This window comes from Hemicordylus capensis, chromosome 1, assembly GCF_027244095.1.
Source record: "Hemicordylus capensis ecotype Gifberg chromosome 1, rHemCap1.1.pri, whole genome shotgun sequence".
NCBI classification, from domain to species: domain Eukaryota; kingdom Metazoa; phylum Chordata; class Lepidosauria; order Squamata; family Cordylidae; genus Hemicordylus; species Hemicordylus capensis.
The window spans coordinates 292,334,481-292,350,865 of NC_069657.1; the positions used below are offsets into that span (position 1 = coordinate 292,334,481).

The window sequence follows — 16,385 nt, forward strand, 5'->3', positions numbered from 1 at the left end:
AGTGTTATCCTAACTCAAGGCTGTTGCACTAGCACGAACTTTGCACAGCTCTGCAAACTTCTTAGATGTGTGCAACTTCTCTCATTGTGCCAACACAACATTAATCTGGATGTCAATCCCTGTCCTGCTATCCTTGTAGCAGAAAGACAGTGCTTGTGCTAGCACAAGCAGAGCACAATAAATTATGCAACTTTGAGCATCCATGCATTATCCACCCTTCTTGTGTGTGCATGACTTTGCCCATTGCACTTAGGGTAAGCATTACAATATAAATTTCTCTTACAGTGTATATATCCTCCTCCTTTGCTCATGTTATGTTTACAGTGGTTTTGCAGTACTAAACAACACTGCACATGTGTTAGTCTGGTTGTCAGCCAGTGCCTTTGATTGCTGTACACATGATACATAACTGCAAATCTGGAAGTGACAAATGGATGAACATATGCAGTGCTGTTTTAATACAGCAATGCCATCATGGATTGCTATAAACCTAACATGAGCAAGGCAGGATGACATACTTTAAGAGAAAATTAAAGTGTAATGCTCACCTTGAGCTCTAATGTTCTAATGTCTGAGGTTAGTAATAACTTTCCCCAAGAGGTTAACTGAAGTGAATCATGCCTTTTGCTTCATTTTCCTCCAGCATCCAACACTGAATCAGCAGGGCTATCCTGTCCTAGAATTAGCTGTTTTGGCATCAACTGCTGAGTAACACAGCAAGTGCCATCAATTCATCTAAATGTGTTACAGCAGATCAATACCAAATCTGTAAAGCCATTTGTTCTTTGACTCTACATGGCAAAAACCATCGCCTTAAAAATAACTCAATTTTCTACATCTCTAGGACTAAAAGGAATATCAACACTGTAAAAGTATACATGCTGCATAAAGAGCAGGGCACTTGAAAACAATTTCTACATGAGGCTTGCAGGTTACGGCAAATATGTGAGCATTTGTTTTTTGATACATAGGTTTTTAAACACAGGCTGATGTGATGTGCAGCAGTACAGAGCCACTATGCACTGTGCCAGGACTGCTGGGAATTCAGTGGAGAACGGGCAGTTGCACAAACAGTGCTAATGGATGGACAATGTGGTTGAGCGGGTGGTATCCTCTCAGCTCCAGGCAGTTTTGGATGATGCTGATTATCTATTTATTATTTATTTATTCATTATTAAAACTTTTATACCGCCCTTCCAAAAGGCTCAGGGCGGTTTACATTAAAACACTGTGATCTAGACCCATTTCAAACTGGCTTTCATGAGGGCTATGGGTTTGAGACTGCCTTGGTTGGCCTGATAAATTATCTCCAACTGGCTATCGACAGAGGGAGTGTGACTCTGCTGATCCTTTTGGATCTCGCTGCAGCTTTCAATACCATTGACCAGGGCATCCTTCTGGACTGTCTGAAGGAGGTGGGCTTGGGTGGCACTGTTTTACAGTGGTTCCGCTCCTACCTCTCTGGCAGATCCCAGATGGTGTCACTTGGAGACTGTTTTTCCACTAAGCGAGAACTCAAGTGTGGAGTTTGGCCTATCCACCCCCAGCACAGTACCTCAAGTGACTGTTGCTGGTGTCTATCTTATGTTTCTTTTTAGATTATGAGCCCTTTAGGGACAGGGTTCCATTTTATTTGTTTGTTATTTCTCCATGTAAACCACCCTGAGCCACTTTTGGAAGGGCAGTATAGAAATTGAATGAATAAATGAGTTCCACAAGGCTCCATACTGTCTCCAATGCTTTTTAACATCTAAATGAAACCGTTGGGAGAGATCATCAGGGGATTTGGTGCTAGGTGTTAAAAATATGCTGATGACACCCAGATCTACTTCTCCATCCCAATTTCATCAGGAAATGGCATATCTTCTCTAAATGCCTGCCTGGAGGAAGTAATGGGTTGGATGAGAGATAACAAACTGAAGTTGAATCCAAATAAGGCAGAGGTACTGACTGTGGGGGGACAGGACCCAAGAGATGGTTTAGATCTACCTGTTCTGAATGGAGTTACACTCCCCCTGAAAGATCAGGTACGTAGCCTGGGAGTGTTCTTGGACCCAAAGTTCTCCCTGGTTTCTCAGGTTAAGGTGGTGGTCAGGAACGCTTTTTATCAGCTTGGGCTGATACGTCAGCTACCTCCATTTCTAGAGGCGAATGACCTTAAAACAGTGGTACATATGCTGGTAACCTCAAGGCTTGACTACTGTAATGCGTTCTATGTGGGGCTACCTTTGTACGTAGTCCAGAAACTGCAATTGGTACAGAATGTGGCAGCCAGATTGGTCTCTGGGACAACACGAAGGGACCACTTAACACCAGTTTTGAAAGAACTACACTGGATGCCGATATGTTTCTGGGTGAAATACAAAGTGCTGGTTCTTACCTATAAAGCCCTTAATGGCTTAGGTCCAGGCTATTTAAGAGAGCACCTTCTTTGTCATAAACCCTGCCGCCTGTTATGATCTTCTGTCGAGGTCTGGTTATGGATGCCACCAGCTCGTTTGGTGGTGATCCATGACTTGGCTTTCTCTGTGGCTGCTGGAGGGCTTTGGAATATGCTCCCTACTGAAATAAGAGCATCTCCTTCTCTGTTTGTTTTCAGGAAGAACCTCAAGACTCTCTTGTTTTCACAGGCTTTTAATTAGAATTAATTTTAATGTTTAAAAACTTGTTTTAATATATGTTTTATTCTATTGTTATTTATTCTATTAATATATGTTATTTATTCTATTGTTTTTATTGTCATGTATTTTAATTTGTAACTTTTAAATATTTCAAATTTTGTACACCACCTAGAGATGTACATATCAGGCAGTATAGAAATAAGATAGATAGATAGATAGATAGATAGATAGATAGATAGATAGATAGATAGATGAAGTAGTTTCTCCCATTGCCTCAAGTGGGAGAAACTATGGTAGCACTGCATGTGCAAGCACCCATTTTCTACAGTGTCGGGACTGCCTTACAAGTTTGCAGCAGCCCTGACAAGGTGTGCAGGCACCCCATACCACTGCACATCATGTCAACCACTATTTTTATTTAAAATTTCAGTTTTAAAAAGCCTTGCACTTATAGAAAGAGGACATACACAAGCAACATCCTACATATTCAAAATGGAACAAATAAAACAAACATTAAGATCATAAAATAATACAAGAAGAAAATAGGCTAATTTACAATGAAAGAAAGTATGTGTAGAGCATTTTACTAGAAAATGTTCTAGTTAAGGAACACCAAATACAATACTGAGAATGAAATGACATGCAGCTATATAGGCATGTGGATCCAGAGGGTTTTTAGCCGAAGCAAGAAGCTTAAAAAAAAACTCGATAGATTATTAGTACCAGGGATTTTTTTTTGTGATAGTAAGCGCTTACGTGGTGCAGTGGGGAAATGCTTGACTAACAAGCAGAAGGTTGCTGGTTCGAATGCCTGCTGGTACTATATCAGGCAGCAGAGATATAGGAAAATGTTAAAAGGCATCATCTCATACTGTGCACGAGGAGGCAATGGTAAACCCCTCCTGTATTCTACCAAACAAAACCACAGGGCTCTGTGGGCACCCAGAGTTGAAATTGACTTGATGGCACACTTTACTTTAAGCGCTGGTACTGGGTACCGGCATCCTGCCTGGCTCATAAGCAGAGGTGCACCTAGGTAATTTTGGAGCCTGGACCTAAAGGCCTTTGGAGCCCCCCCTCCCCCTAAAACACACACACACACACACAGTCTTTTTAACTTGGGTTCTTGAGGACACAAACAGCAACTGAACTCACAAGAATGTAAGGATGTAAAACAAGTATATTTATGCAAATATGCATTAGCAGAAACATTTCAACACACAACTTAACATATTCCCATCCCACATATTTCCTTACCCACTTCCCCCTGCTTTGCTCTTGCAGTGTGGCAATAAATGTGATTGAACAAAAGACTGATTTTTAAAAAAAAATCTGAAGAAGATTCAGAATTCAGACCTGCACGTACCATGTTTTACATTGAGAGTCCTGGCATTTAAATAAGCTGAATGCACTATTTTTTACACCATATATATGTCTCCACCATATATTTATCTTTCCTCCTACAAGGCAGCTGCAGCTCCAAATTAATATGTATCCACTGATTTCATTGATAGTTCCCTTATCTCCTTCAGGCAGGAGGGGGGCTGCGAGCTTAAGGAGGACTGCAAATCCTTGGGGATGGGGGCTGCACACTTTTATTGTCCCAGGAAAAGCAGACGTGTGCCTGAGCTGGGCTGCTGCCTTCTATTTGCACTCCACTAGTCCCAAGTACCAACAGCTTATCTCTCCCCCCACCCCCGCCCAGCTTTTTCCATTCACCTCCCCACTGTTTGCACCTTTGATTTTTGGCAACAGTCTCCTCCACCAAGGAAATGTCCAAAGTCAGTTTCCAGAGGCATTCATCCCAGGATCAAGGGCAGCCGAGGTGGTGGTGGGGGAGACACAGAGCTCAGACTTCCAGTTGCTACTTAAACAAGATCCACCTCCGGACAAAGATAGGAGGGTGAAAGAGTTCCTCCACAGAATTAGATCCTCCAAGAGAACTACCTTCTCTTTTGGCACAATTGGTGAAAGAGGAGGAGGGAGCAGCAGGAGGGTTGTTTGTTAAGGGTCCCGAACAGGCTGGCCAGGTCAGCTGCTGCTTGTAAGAACTAGAATCCACACTCACACACAAAACAAGTAAACAAGTAAAGACAGGCGCCTCAGGCGCCAGAGCACACACATACACAAGGCAGAGGTGGGGAGGACAACTCACAGACACCCAAAGCTTTGTACCGGGTGTACCGGTCTTTCCCATTCTCTCCCTTCTTTCCCTCTTTGCTTTCTTCTGTCATGCTGCCACCTCATCCACAAGGAGGGAGGAGGGAGGGGGAAAGGAGGGAAGGCAGCTCCATGCAGGCGGGCAGCTCTCTGGTGGGGAGGCAGCACGGTGGGGAAGGCCAAGCAGATAGGAAAGCTTGCCCCAGAGAAGTGACCATTGTGGAGGTAGGCAAGATAGCTGAGAAGCAGCTGCTTGGCTTAGGCTGACCACGGGTGGCTCCTGCTGGTTGCTTCTGCCTTGTGCTCCTCTTCCCTTGCCTGAGCCGTGTGTGTGTGTGTGTGTGTGTGTGTGTGTGTGTGTGCCGAGAATGGCTCAACAGCAGTGCCACAGTGCAAGCACAGTATGAAAGGCCGGGTGGAAGCACCCGGCTACTGCCATGCACACTGAGATTAGCTGGACTGGGATGGAGGCCGGCGGGTCGGCAGGCAGGAAAACCACCAGCACCCACTGCCTGACCTTCATTCATGTGAATTATGGTGGTGCACTTGGCCTCCCAGCATAGTGCAAGTGGGACAGCAGCGCCATTTGGAGGCCCCCCCTAGGCCTGCAGGGGACGGGACTTCATCCCCAAAGTCCGGTCCAAAGAGCGCCACCGCTCCTAAGCTCCAAAAGCGCCCAGTGCTTTCAGAGCAAGGGGACATGGCCAAGCTCCAAAAGCGCCAGGTGCGGTGCTTGCAGACTCACTCCCCACCAGGGATCACAGCAGTGGAGAGGGCTTTACCTTTGTTCCCTGAAGGAACAAAGCATCATCCCCAACACATTTTGGGGGGAAATGGTGCCTCTCTGCATTGGTGCCATTGTTGCCCTTAAGCACGCTGGCTTACATTCATAGTACAGTTCATTTACATTCATTCACAGTACAGTTCACCATCATTCTAAGCAAGATACACACATGCCTATGCATTCTACTCAGAAACACACAGGCACTGGTTGCAGAGACAGGGTGCCTTTCTGCACATGAAGCTCAGTGTCATCATTGTTCCAACTCTGCTCCCATCACTGCAACAGTGATGACACTGTGCTCAGGATGCATGGAGGCATGTTTCTGAGCAGAATGCATCGGTTTTGTGTCTCTTAAAATGACAGTGGACTGTGCAAAATATAAGCCAGCATGCATAAGGGTGACAATGGGGTGACAATTCAGAGAGGCACTACAAGGTATGTTGCTCTATTTTCAGTCAAAAGCAAGAACATACCATCTCCACCTAAGAGTTTTTAATGCTTTTTAATTTGTAACATTACAGCTTCCATTAAAAGAAAGTTTATGGGAAGAAGATATGTACAAGCAACATCTTAGAATGGCTTTTAAAATCAAGGAATACATCTTTGACTTCCTTTGTACACATGCAGGACCACTATTTTAATTGAACAATAATAATTTAAAATGTTCAGAATGGTCCCTTCTTTAAAAAAAATCCTTCATGGCTTGATAATAATGATTTAAAATAATAACAACAATTTGATTTAATTGTTTTTAATCATGGATTTTTTTAACCTACTCTGCTTTTTAAAAGATTCGTTTCTTTTTTTACAAAAACCCCCAAAGTATAATCATATTTTTTGAACTGCAATTGAAATAGTTATTGATGAATCCAGAACATCTCAAAAAATGCCACTGATTATGTAAGGGATGTTGAAACTATGGGATGGCATCAAAACAAAGGGAAAGGAAACATAATGCTGGAAGATCTGTGACAGGAACTTTATTCATGGAATTTCAGGAAAACAAGTTTTAAAGTACAATGGATTGAATTCAACGTGAATGTACATTGAATTCAATGTGACACGTGTGTTGTGACTAATAAGACTTGAAAATGAATTTCTCTGGATTCACAACTCATAATTTATCTTCAGCAGGTTACCCGATTTGTAATAGGGTATAATTATATCCCTCGTCCTTAATAAAATTCATGGACTGCCCTACATAGACATTAGGAACCTCAGCACTACTTCCAGTTGTTTGCAGTAGAAGTGACAAGCCTGCCTAGGAGCATTTTTCAGTCGTTCTGCAGCAACCGCGTCACAGTACACCACTGGGGCTGCCTTTCAAGTTGTGCAGCAGTCCCAGCAGGTCCCTAACGATATAACACTGGCTGTCCTGTCGGCCAAAATGTTTTTGAAATCAATGGGTATGGCATATTCCTATATTCCTGGCAGCAAACGGGGCTTTTGCAGGAGGTGAGATAAGCAAAAGTTGCTTCCCAGTCCCCCTCCCCACGTGCTGGCCTGAAGAGCCACACTGCAACACAGCTAGTGTGCTGGCTCCCTGGATGAGTGTAGCTCGTGCTTTGACCTCATAAAGCATTAGAGACTGCATGCCAGCATTTTCCAAGGTATACTACAAGAGCATAGCAGAAATCACATGCCTTTCAGAGGTGGGATATTTGAATGCATGCACACAAACACACACACACACAGAGAGAGCAAGAAATTCAGTCTGTTTTTTGTTAGCCCTTTCATTTAAAAAAAATTAATGAAAAGGCTCATTCATTCCTAAGAACTTCTGTAGATATAGAGATGTACTGGTGCTATCTTTGGAAGAGAGAGCACCAGTATATACTATAATAAGGTATATAGTATTATTGTATCTTTCAGAGCATTTCATTAACCACTGATCCTTTTTCAGTTCTTGCAATCAAAAACCGCCCTGAGCCATTTTGGAAGGGCAGTATACAAATAAAATAAAATAAAATAAAATAAAAATCTTAATTGTATGCCCATTATACTTCTCTCAGTTATTTTGCTGCTTTCTCAAAAATATTTTGTCTTCTCTTGAAATTCTTTAGATGCTTTACATCTGTGTTCTAACAAAAGAATATGTTACAACAAAAGAATATTCAAATATGTCTCAATGTTTCTGTTTAGACAAAATCTGGGGTATATGTTACTTACTTCTTCTTCTTATACATTAACCTGGCATTGATCATGTAGTTTTAAGGAAATAACTCTTGTTTTAAAAACTTACAGACAGAATTCTTGTGGTTGCTATCTTTATTAGGCAGCATCTTGACTCCTCTCGATTTCAATTCAATTGCCTTTTTAACTGTAAAAGACCAAAAAGAAAGAAATTTTTTCCTTGACCAACTGATGAAAATATATATTGCATTCAAGATGTATGCATTCTAAAGTGTTTAAACATGGACACAAAGCAGCAGATTACTTTCCTGCAAATGAATGTTTCCTTCAATCAAAATTTAAAGGTGTGTTGTGGAGGATAAGTAAACTACTTTTCCCAAATGATTAACTTGCAAAACATTCATTTTGATATATGTGAATAGATTGATATCTCTGTATCTATCATACCAGTAAATAACCAATGTTAATAACTAATGTTAACATTATACCAATGTTAAGCACTTTATGCCCATTTATCGTATTGGAATACATGTCTGGTTATCCTACCGATTATTCTCACTGAAATAAGTAGGACTCAATGTACTGTACTTACCTTGGACTACATGGAGTGCATTGTGCTTCATTTTCATTGTTATCTTATATTCATATTGATATGACCTAACAACCACAGTCAGCCCCAGAGCTCAAAATCCATAATTTAAAAGAGCCTCCATGCAAGACAGTAGGGATTTGCCCAAAGTGTGGTTTGAAGAGCGGTTTGAGCATTTTTAGGGAAATTAGAAAAGAAACTATAAGAAAAAGGAGAACAGGTCCTTATCTGCTCTCCATTACGGGGTGCCAGACTGGACTGGACTGGTCCAGTTCGGGTCCAGTTTGGACTCGAACCAAACCAGACCAGCCGGTTCCGTGCACATGAATACTCTCTGTTGCCACATTCAGCTTCCTTCTGGGGTGGCGTGCCTCCCAGTAACCCCCATGTGGCTTCAGAACACATATGGCATCTGCTTGGGCACTATTTGTGTAGCAGGAAGCACCATGCTGACCATGCAAATGGTAGCCTGCCCATGTGTAGATGCCATGTGCTGACACCATGTGGGGAGTTATTAGGATGTGTGCCATTCCAGAAGGAAGGTAAATGGGACAGTGGAGACCAGGTAAGCACCTGCTCGCCTTTTTCTTAAAGTTCCCTTTCTAATTTCCCTAAAAGTGCTTGAACTGTGCTTCGAACCATGGTTTGGGCATTTCCCTACAAGACAGGTACCAGCTATTCCCAGACATAACTCCTCCTTCCCAGGCAGAATTACTTTTGCTACATTTTAACTGATGGGAGGAGGCTTTATAGAAACACTGACCTGACAACCAAAGGGACTGAGGATGTCACATTATTGTGGCCTTTTTCTAATGGAAAGGTGCATGTCCCTACTTCTTGTGTCAAGAAGGATATGCTGAGATTGGGTGTGTCATATAGACCCACCTATCTCAGCATGTTCATTCCTACTTCCAGTACAGAACCCAACATTTGTAACTAAGATTAGGAGTGAGGGGTAGAAGTTGGTGTTTCATGTGACACATCACATTTGGTCCTTAGGCCAATAATCATAATTAACACTTGGAAGTTAGTTAACATTCTCCTATTAAAATCCGGAACATATAATTTTAGTAGACATATTAGAAAAAAGATATTTTCTATTTTAAAATGGGGGGGTATTTAATTTAGACATCAATTTCTTCATTTTTGTTGGTTAACAACCCTGCAGACCTTTTTGCCAGTTACTTTCTGCGGCTGATCAAAACACTGCACTCTAGTAAAGCTTTACTGAAATGAATGAAGCATGTTCCATTAGAAAGCCATGGAAATCAGACAACTGTTTTTTCCCAAGTCATGCCGGCAGTTTCTGTCAACGTGTTTGAAGTGCCTCAACTGGTATTAATGTTCTCATTACTGAATTTCATTGGAGACATAAAAGCATTATTGCCTTTTTATATTGTTCAGTCTATGACAGAGACAGAGAGGGAGAGAAATCACAAGCCTTCAGCAATGTCCCCTCACCCCTATACTCTGTCTTATTTATTTATAGCAATCTGAGAGACTCGATTAATTTTTTTAATGATATCTGTTTATCATATTTCCTAAGTGAATGGATCATCTCTTTTGAAGGCTCTTGTAGTGCCTAGAGGTGACTATTTTCCTCTGCATTATGTTGCAGAATACCATATGGTGAAATAAATAACCCTCACCATAACTCATGTCATCACAAGAAAAGTAACTGTCACTTGGGTGTGTGCATCTGTACAGGTGCCTTTATGAAAAATTTCTCAAATAATTATAATATTGCCAAAAGACTGAATCTGTCCCAGAAAGATAACGATAAATTAGATAAGTCATTGAAGAAAAACATGAGAGAACTTTTTTTGTCTTGACATCAGATGCAATGTGGCTGCTGAAGGCCATCTCAAGCATATGTGCAAATATAATCTTTCAAAGAAACACAGGAGGGGTGTTTATACAGCTTCTTGTTACTGCATTGGTTTTTAGATAGATTGTAAGATAAATCCTAATTGAAACCTACAAATAGTTTCCAGTCACATTCATAATATTACCCCACCAGATTTGTAAGCAATTTCTATAAGGCATACTACAGAGTGGCATTCCTGATTATAGGTATCCTGTGGATGAAATACCTTATCTCTTTGCTTCTGTGTACCCTCAATCACATTTCTCCCAAAGCCATTTCAAGAGAAAAGAAAAGAGGCGGCTAGACAGGCACTGCTTCCCAGCTCTAACCATTGCACCTCTCTGCCTGCTTCTATCTTGTGTTAGCATGCACACTACTAGATACATATGTCATTCACAACATACTGTATCTATAACAGTAGAAATACAACTATTTCTACAACAGTAGAAAGAATAGCTCTATTAAAGAATAGTTCTACTGTTGTATAACAGTGCCACCTGTCTCAGCCTCAATTTTGAGACATCGTGAACATGGCAGAGAGCAAAATTGCTACAGTGGACAGGAATAAGAGACACGTTATTGGATTTCCGCATTTTCAGTGGGATTTTATACTTTTTGAAAAGCCCTAAGACCCTCATACCATATCAGGAACTTCTGTTTGTTTGTGTTTTTAAAGTGCCATACATTGCCAAGAGCCCATCTTTGTAGCTAGGCTGTTGTGTGCACAGTAAGGTGTACATAATCACTGCTGTGCCCCCAGCACCATTTGGAATAATGGGCCCTCAGCTGGACTAGAAGAAGCCTGCATTCCTCTTCCATGGGTTGCATGATGTGCTCTTTGTTAGTCAGTGAGAAGAAAGTGGCAGGGGAGGGACCTCAGATGAGCATTCTGCCCCCAGGCCCTGCTGTTGGCTTCTTGCTCTCAGAATAACAAAGTAGGAGTCTATTTTCAATTGTGAAGGGGCAGTTGCTAAGGGAGTCCAGTGATTCCCCACCTCCTCCATCATACAAGATTTTTGCTACTTCTTTGATTGCCAGCTGCAGAGAGTAAAAAGAATCTTACCGAAATAGGAAATAATAGGTTTTCGTTCTTTCCCAAAGACAATCTTAAGTTACCTTCTGTATCTTTCTCCTTCAGCTAGTGTCTTTGAGGTAATCATTGCTTTTAGCAGCAGGCAACACCACACATAAGCAAAAAGTAGTGAATCTTGATCTTTTGTACTGCATACAAAAACGGCATTCAATGTACTCTAAAATATTCTCAATCAACGTATTTATGTTTTTTTAAAAACTTGAAAACAACATACGAAACCACAGCATCATACTGTCAATATTCACCACACTCTGTGAACTTGCAATTAAAATTGTTTCACTGCACTGTTGGGGAAACAATTCCCCAATATGGTTTTATTTTTAAATGCAGCAGCAAAACAAAAAACAAAACAAAAAAACAAAAAACATTTCTTTAAAAAGTCCTTTGGTCTCTGGAAATTAGTCCCGAAGGGCAAGATGCATGTCTTTGTAAAATATCTCAATACACAAGGAAAAAATTACTCCAGTTGTCATCTTATGGAAAAATGCTTTGATTGAAATGTGTTTCTTTGAAACTATACTCAATCAATCAATCAATCAATCAATCTTTATTTCGGTCTTTGACCAGCATAAGATAAACATTAAAACAGTGGCGTTAAAAACAGTTGGTGCCTGAGGAAAACTGTAACTGTGGAGTTCTAACGAAGAACTATAGCTTGTTATAACATTAATTAAAATATGATAAAATAAATGCAAAATGGCTAAGAAGTTTAAAAACTACGAGCATAGAGATAAAATCTATGAGATGTTAAGGTTCGAATTAAAATTGTATTAAAATATGATAAAATGAAAAGTGTATAACTAGGTAGAAGATGCAGCAGTGTAGGTTTGAACTATGTCAGGCCTAATCAGTACTTGCTAGCAGTCAGATCCTGGGGAATTTTGCACACTGCCGTGCAGAACTTGGCAACATTGTGTGCTGTAACAGGGTTGTAGTCAGAGAGCAGTAGGGAGATGTAGAACTGGTTTGTGTGGCCTGGCAACCTTGTAAGTTGCAAGAAAATGAGGGTATTTGAGATATCTCTATAAAAGGGGCAGTCTAAGAGGACGGGTTCAATGTTTCAACTTGCCCAACACTGCAGGGGCACAGAGGTTCTGGGAAAGGGGATCTTCTTGTATCTTCCTTGTAACACAGTCAAAGGGAGGGCACTGCAGGGAGCCAGGGTGAAGGCTACTCTGTGGTTAGGAGCCTCTACCCATATTAGATATGCAGACGGTGCCACTATATACCTTAGGCGTTCAGAAAAAGAAAGGTTTGGTGCCCTACCTAGGCCAATTTGGCACTCTATATCCATTATGGACTGTTTTGAGAAGTGTCCTGGCCTGCTCATAACCTAGAGAAAGTACTGAGGTGAGGGCAAGAGCCCGATTGATATTAGCTTAGCCAACAGGGTTTGCTTCCAGGTGGATTGGTATCCATCCTCCATTGTTAAGGGGGCTACAGCCATTAGGAAGAAGGATAGTCTTAGCCAGAAATTGAGTATGGATAGCCATACTCTGGCCTCCACTTTCACTAGGCCTGCCTCCAGTCATAAACCAGCACTGGAAACCCAGAAAGTTACCTAAAACACAGCTCTGAGGAATTTAGACTGGATGAGCTCCAGAGGGGACATGTTGGGAAAAGGGCCCAGCTAAACTCCATAGAGAATCTGGGCCAGCGGCTTAGCTTCTAATAGTTTAAGGGCTGTAGGTATGGCCTTCCAGTCCTTTTGACTGGAAGAATTTTAAGATGGAAGCAGCACTCCTCTGGGTGTTTTGGGCAATATAGCTGCTGTGGGCCTTCCTGGTGCTGGATGCATGGAAGACCACCCCCAAGTATTTGAAGCATGAGACCTCCTTGATTGTGTTTCCATTTACTATCATTGGAGACCAGTGAGTTTATCATTGGTCTCCAGGCAAACAGAGGTGTCCTTGCCCCCTGGACATTGGGGCTCCAGTCTGTGGCCTCCAAGGTCCAGGGGCCCCTCCAAGGGTCCAGGGGGGGCCTACGGGGGGGGGCCTCTGGCTGCCCCCACCCTGCACCTGTCCTGCCACTGCTCTGCTGAACAGCCAAAATTTATCTTAATTGTAGCCACGTACACAGCTGGGGGTGGGTGGCAGGGGTGATCTGAGCAGGCCTTCCCACACCCCATGGCGGTGGCGGCAGTAGGCAGAGCGGCTGCTGGGCCTGCCCATCTGACCTAGTGGCCCTTGAAAACTGCAAGGCACTCTAGCACGCCTGTATTCTGTGCAGGCACTGTAGCACCTCACAGTTTTCAAGGGATGCTGGGCTAGATGTGCAGGCCCAGTGGCCACTCCTCCCACTGCCACCATGGGGCAGAGGGAGGCCTGCTCGGCTCACCCCCACTCCCACCTCAGCCAAGCACATTGGCGGCTAAAATTAAGGTAAATTTTGGTGTTTCAGCGCGGTGGGGCAGTGGTGGGGTGGTGGCAGGAGGCCCCCAAATGCAGGGGGACCTTGCTGCAGGGGGTCCTCATGATGAATTTTGGTCCTGGCACCAAAATTACCTAGGTGCACCACTGCTGACAAAGGCCATGATCTTGGTTACATGGTAGTTTATTTCCAAATGGCCCTCTTTACAGTATTGAAAGGGTCCCAAATGCTCTTCTGAGTTCTGTGGGGGTCCTGGAGAGAATTGCTGCATTGTCTGCATAAAACAGGATTGAGATGGGTTTCTCTGTCAGCTTGGGGGATAAAAGTCCAAGTTGTTTAGGTGGCCCAATAAAAGTTCATGTAAATGTTGAATAGAAGCAGGGCTGAAACTATACTGTATTAGAGATGCTTTTAGAATGAACTGACAGTATTTTGTCATTTGTCATGGAAAGCCGGTGTGGTGTAGTGGGTTAGAGTGATGGACTAGGACTGGGGAGACCCGAGTTCAAATCCCCATTCAGCCATGATACTAGCTGGGTGACTCTGGGCCAGTCACTTCTCTCTCAGCCTAGCCTACTTCACAGGGTTGTTGTGAGGAGAAACTCAAGTATGTAGTACACCGCTCTGGGCTCCTTGGAGGAAAAGCGGGATATAAATGTAATAATAATAATAGTAGTAATAATTTCATTTTCACCCTCTTCAGAACTGGCTGCTTGTTTGGATTACTGGGTGTGATAGCTTTCAAGTGGTACAGAATATGCTGCTCAGCTGTAGTCAAGATTCTGTTATTTGGAATATATTACTCTGATATGCTTTTACTTGCACTGAATAGATGGTTTTAGAGCCCAGTTAATACTACTGGTTATGGTCTTTAAAGTACTTGCTTAAGAATATCTAAAGAACCACTTACTCCCACTCATTGAGAACATTAGGTGAGTGCCTCCTCTGCATTCCACTTCAGTTGGAGGTTAGGTTGGTACAGAACACTAAACAGAGCCAAAGTGACATCTAGGCTCTGGAACGCCCTTGCTGAAAAGTCTGTCTGACTCCCTTAACTTTTAGGAAAATGATAAAAAGCTGATTCTCATGACTCGGGGCTGGGGAGAAGGCAGAACACACCCTCAGGGCTGGGGAGAAGGCAGAACACAACCTGCCTTCCCCAACATGAGTGAGGGTTCACTTGCAGCATAGAGAAGATGTCTTCAGCAGGGATCCGGAGGAGGATGTCCTTCAGTATCCCACAATGCATTGCAGGAGCAACTGAGAGGTCATTGCGCAACCAGCCCCTGGCTTCCTGGCTGCTCTATAGGCAGCACTTAATGGTGGAGAACGAGCCAGGCTCTGCTATGAACAACCCTGATCATACACATGACAGGGGCCATGAGGTAGGACGGGGCTTCCCTGCTCCTATCAGTGGTGGTGGGGAATAGAAGAAGTTACATTAGCAGGTCAGCAGGCCATTGCAGGGGAAGGGAAATCAGAAACTTAATAGCTGTTTCCCCTTCCGGCTGCCCTGCCAGCTCTTTGACCTTGAGGAGCAGTGCCAACAACCCACAGAACCTTGCTTTGCTCTTTTGTAACGCCAGGTCAGTCCAAAACAAATCTGAAATAATCCATGATTGATAAGGGATGAAGGGGATGACCTGGTGTGTATCACAGAGTCTTGGTTGGGAGAGGCTGGGGGCCCAGTTTGGCCTGGCTTCTCCCTCCAGGATACTCTGTAGAGGAGCAGGTAAGGAAGTGTGGGCGGGGAGGTGGGGTAGCTATGGTCTTTAAGGATAATATTTCCCTTACCAGGATCCCTATCAGAGTGTCTGATCATATTGAATGTGTGTACGTACATTTGGGGATCAGGGATAGATTGGGACTTCTATTGGTGTACCGATCACCCCACTGTCCAACAGAGTCCCTAAATGAGCTCGCAAACTTGGTCTCGGGTTTGGCGTTGGAGTCCCCCAGGCTTATGGTGCTGGGGGCTTCAATATCCACTTCGGGACCGGGTTCTCTGGTGCAGCTCAGGAGTTCATAGCGGCCATGATAACTATGGGCCTATCCCATGTGGTCTCTCGACCAACACATGTTGCTGGTCATACTCTTGATCTGATCTTTCATTCTGGTCAGGGTGGTGTTCGGTGGGTGGGGACTCCTGTGATTTCCCCATTGCCATGGATGGACCACCACCTGGTTAAGGTCAGACTCACAGTTGCGTCCCACCTCCGCAGGGGTGAGGGACCTATTAGAATGGTCTGTCAAAAAAGGTTATTGGATCCAATAGGTTATTGGATCCAATAGGATTCCAAGAAGCCTTGGAAGGATTTAATGTTGGCCCTGCCGGTGATCTGGTTGATGCCCTGGTGGAGAATTGGAATAATCAGCTCACCAGGACAATAGACATGATTGCTCCTAAGCGTCCTCTCCGACCCGCTTCAAAAATGGCTCCTTGGTATACGGAAGATCTGCGGGAGCTGAAGCGGCAAGGTAGACGACTGGAGCACAAGTGGAGGAAGACTCGACTCAAATCCGACAGATTGCGACACAGAGCACATTTAAAGATCTATGCTCTGGCTATACATGCAGCAAAGAAGTGTTTCTTTTCTGCCCGTATTGCTTCCGCAGGCTCTCGTCCAGCGGAGCTATTCAGGGTTGTGAGGGGTCTAGTAGGGCCCCTTGCTCCCCCTGAATTTGAATTTGGAACCATCAGTTGCTTGCTATGACGCTTTTAATGAGTTTTTTGTGGACAAAGTCTCTAGTATTCGGGTCGATCT

General features: G+C 43.3%; 1 protein-coding gene across 5 annotated transcripts in view; it reads right to left on the reverse strand.

Annotated features, from left to right (window-relative positions):
* The window catches only part of CSMD1 (CUB and Sushi multiple domains 1), a 1,678,033-nt gene that overhangs the window by 559,826 nt on the left and 1,101,822 nt on the right, over nt 1-16,385 (reverse strand). For all 5 annotated transcript variants that reach the window (XM_053286225.1, XM_053286224.1, XM_053286226.1 and 2 more), the window contains one exon: nt 7,808-7,885. In XM_053286225.1, coding sequence (XP_053142200.1) covers nt 7,808-7,885 — 78 coding nt within the window. The remainder of the gene's footprint in view (nt 1-7,807; nt 7,886-16,385) is intronic.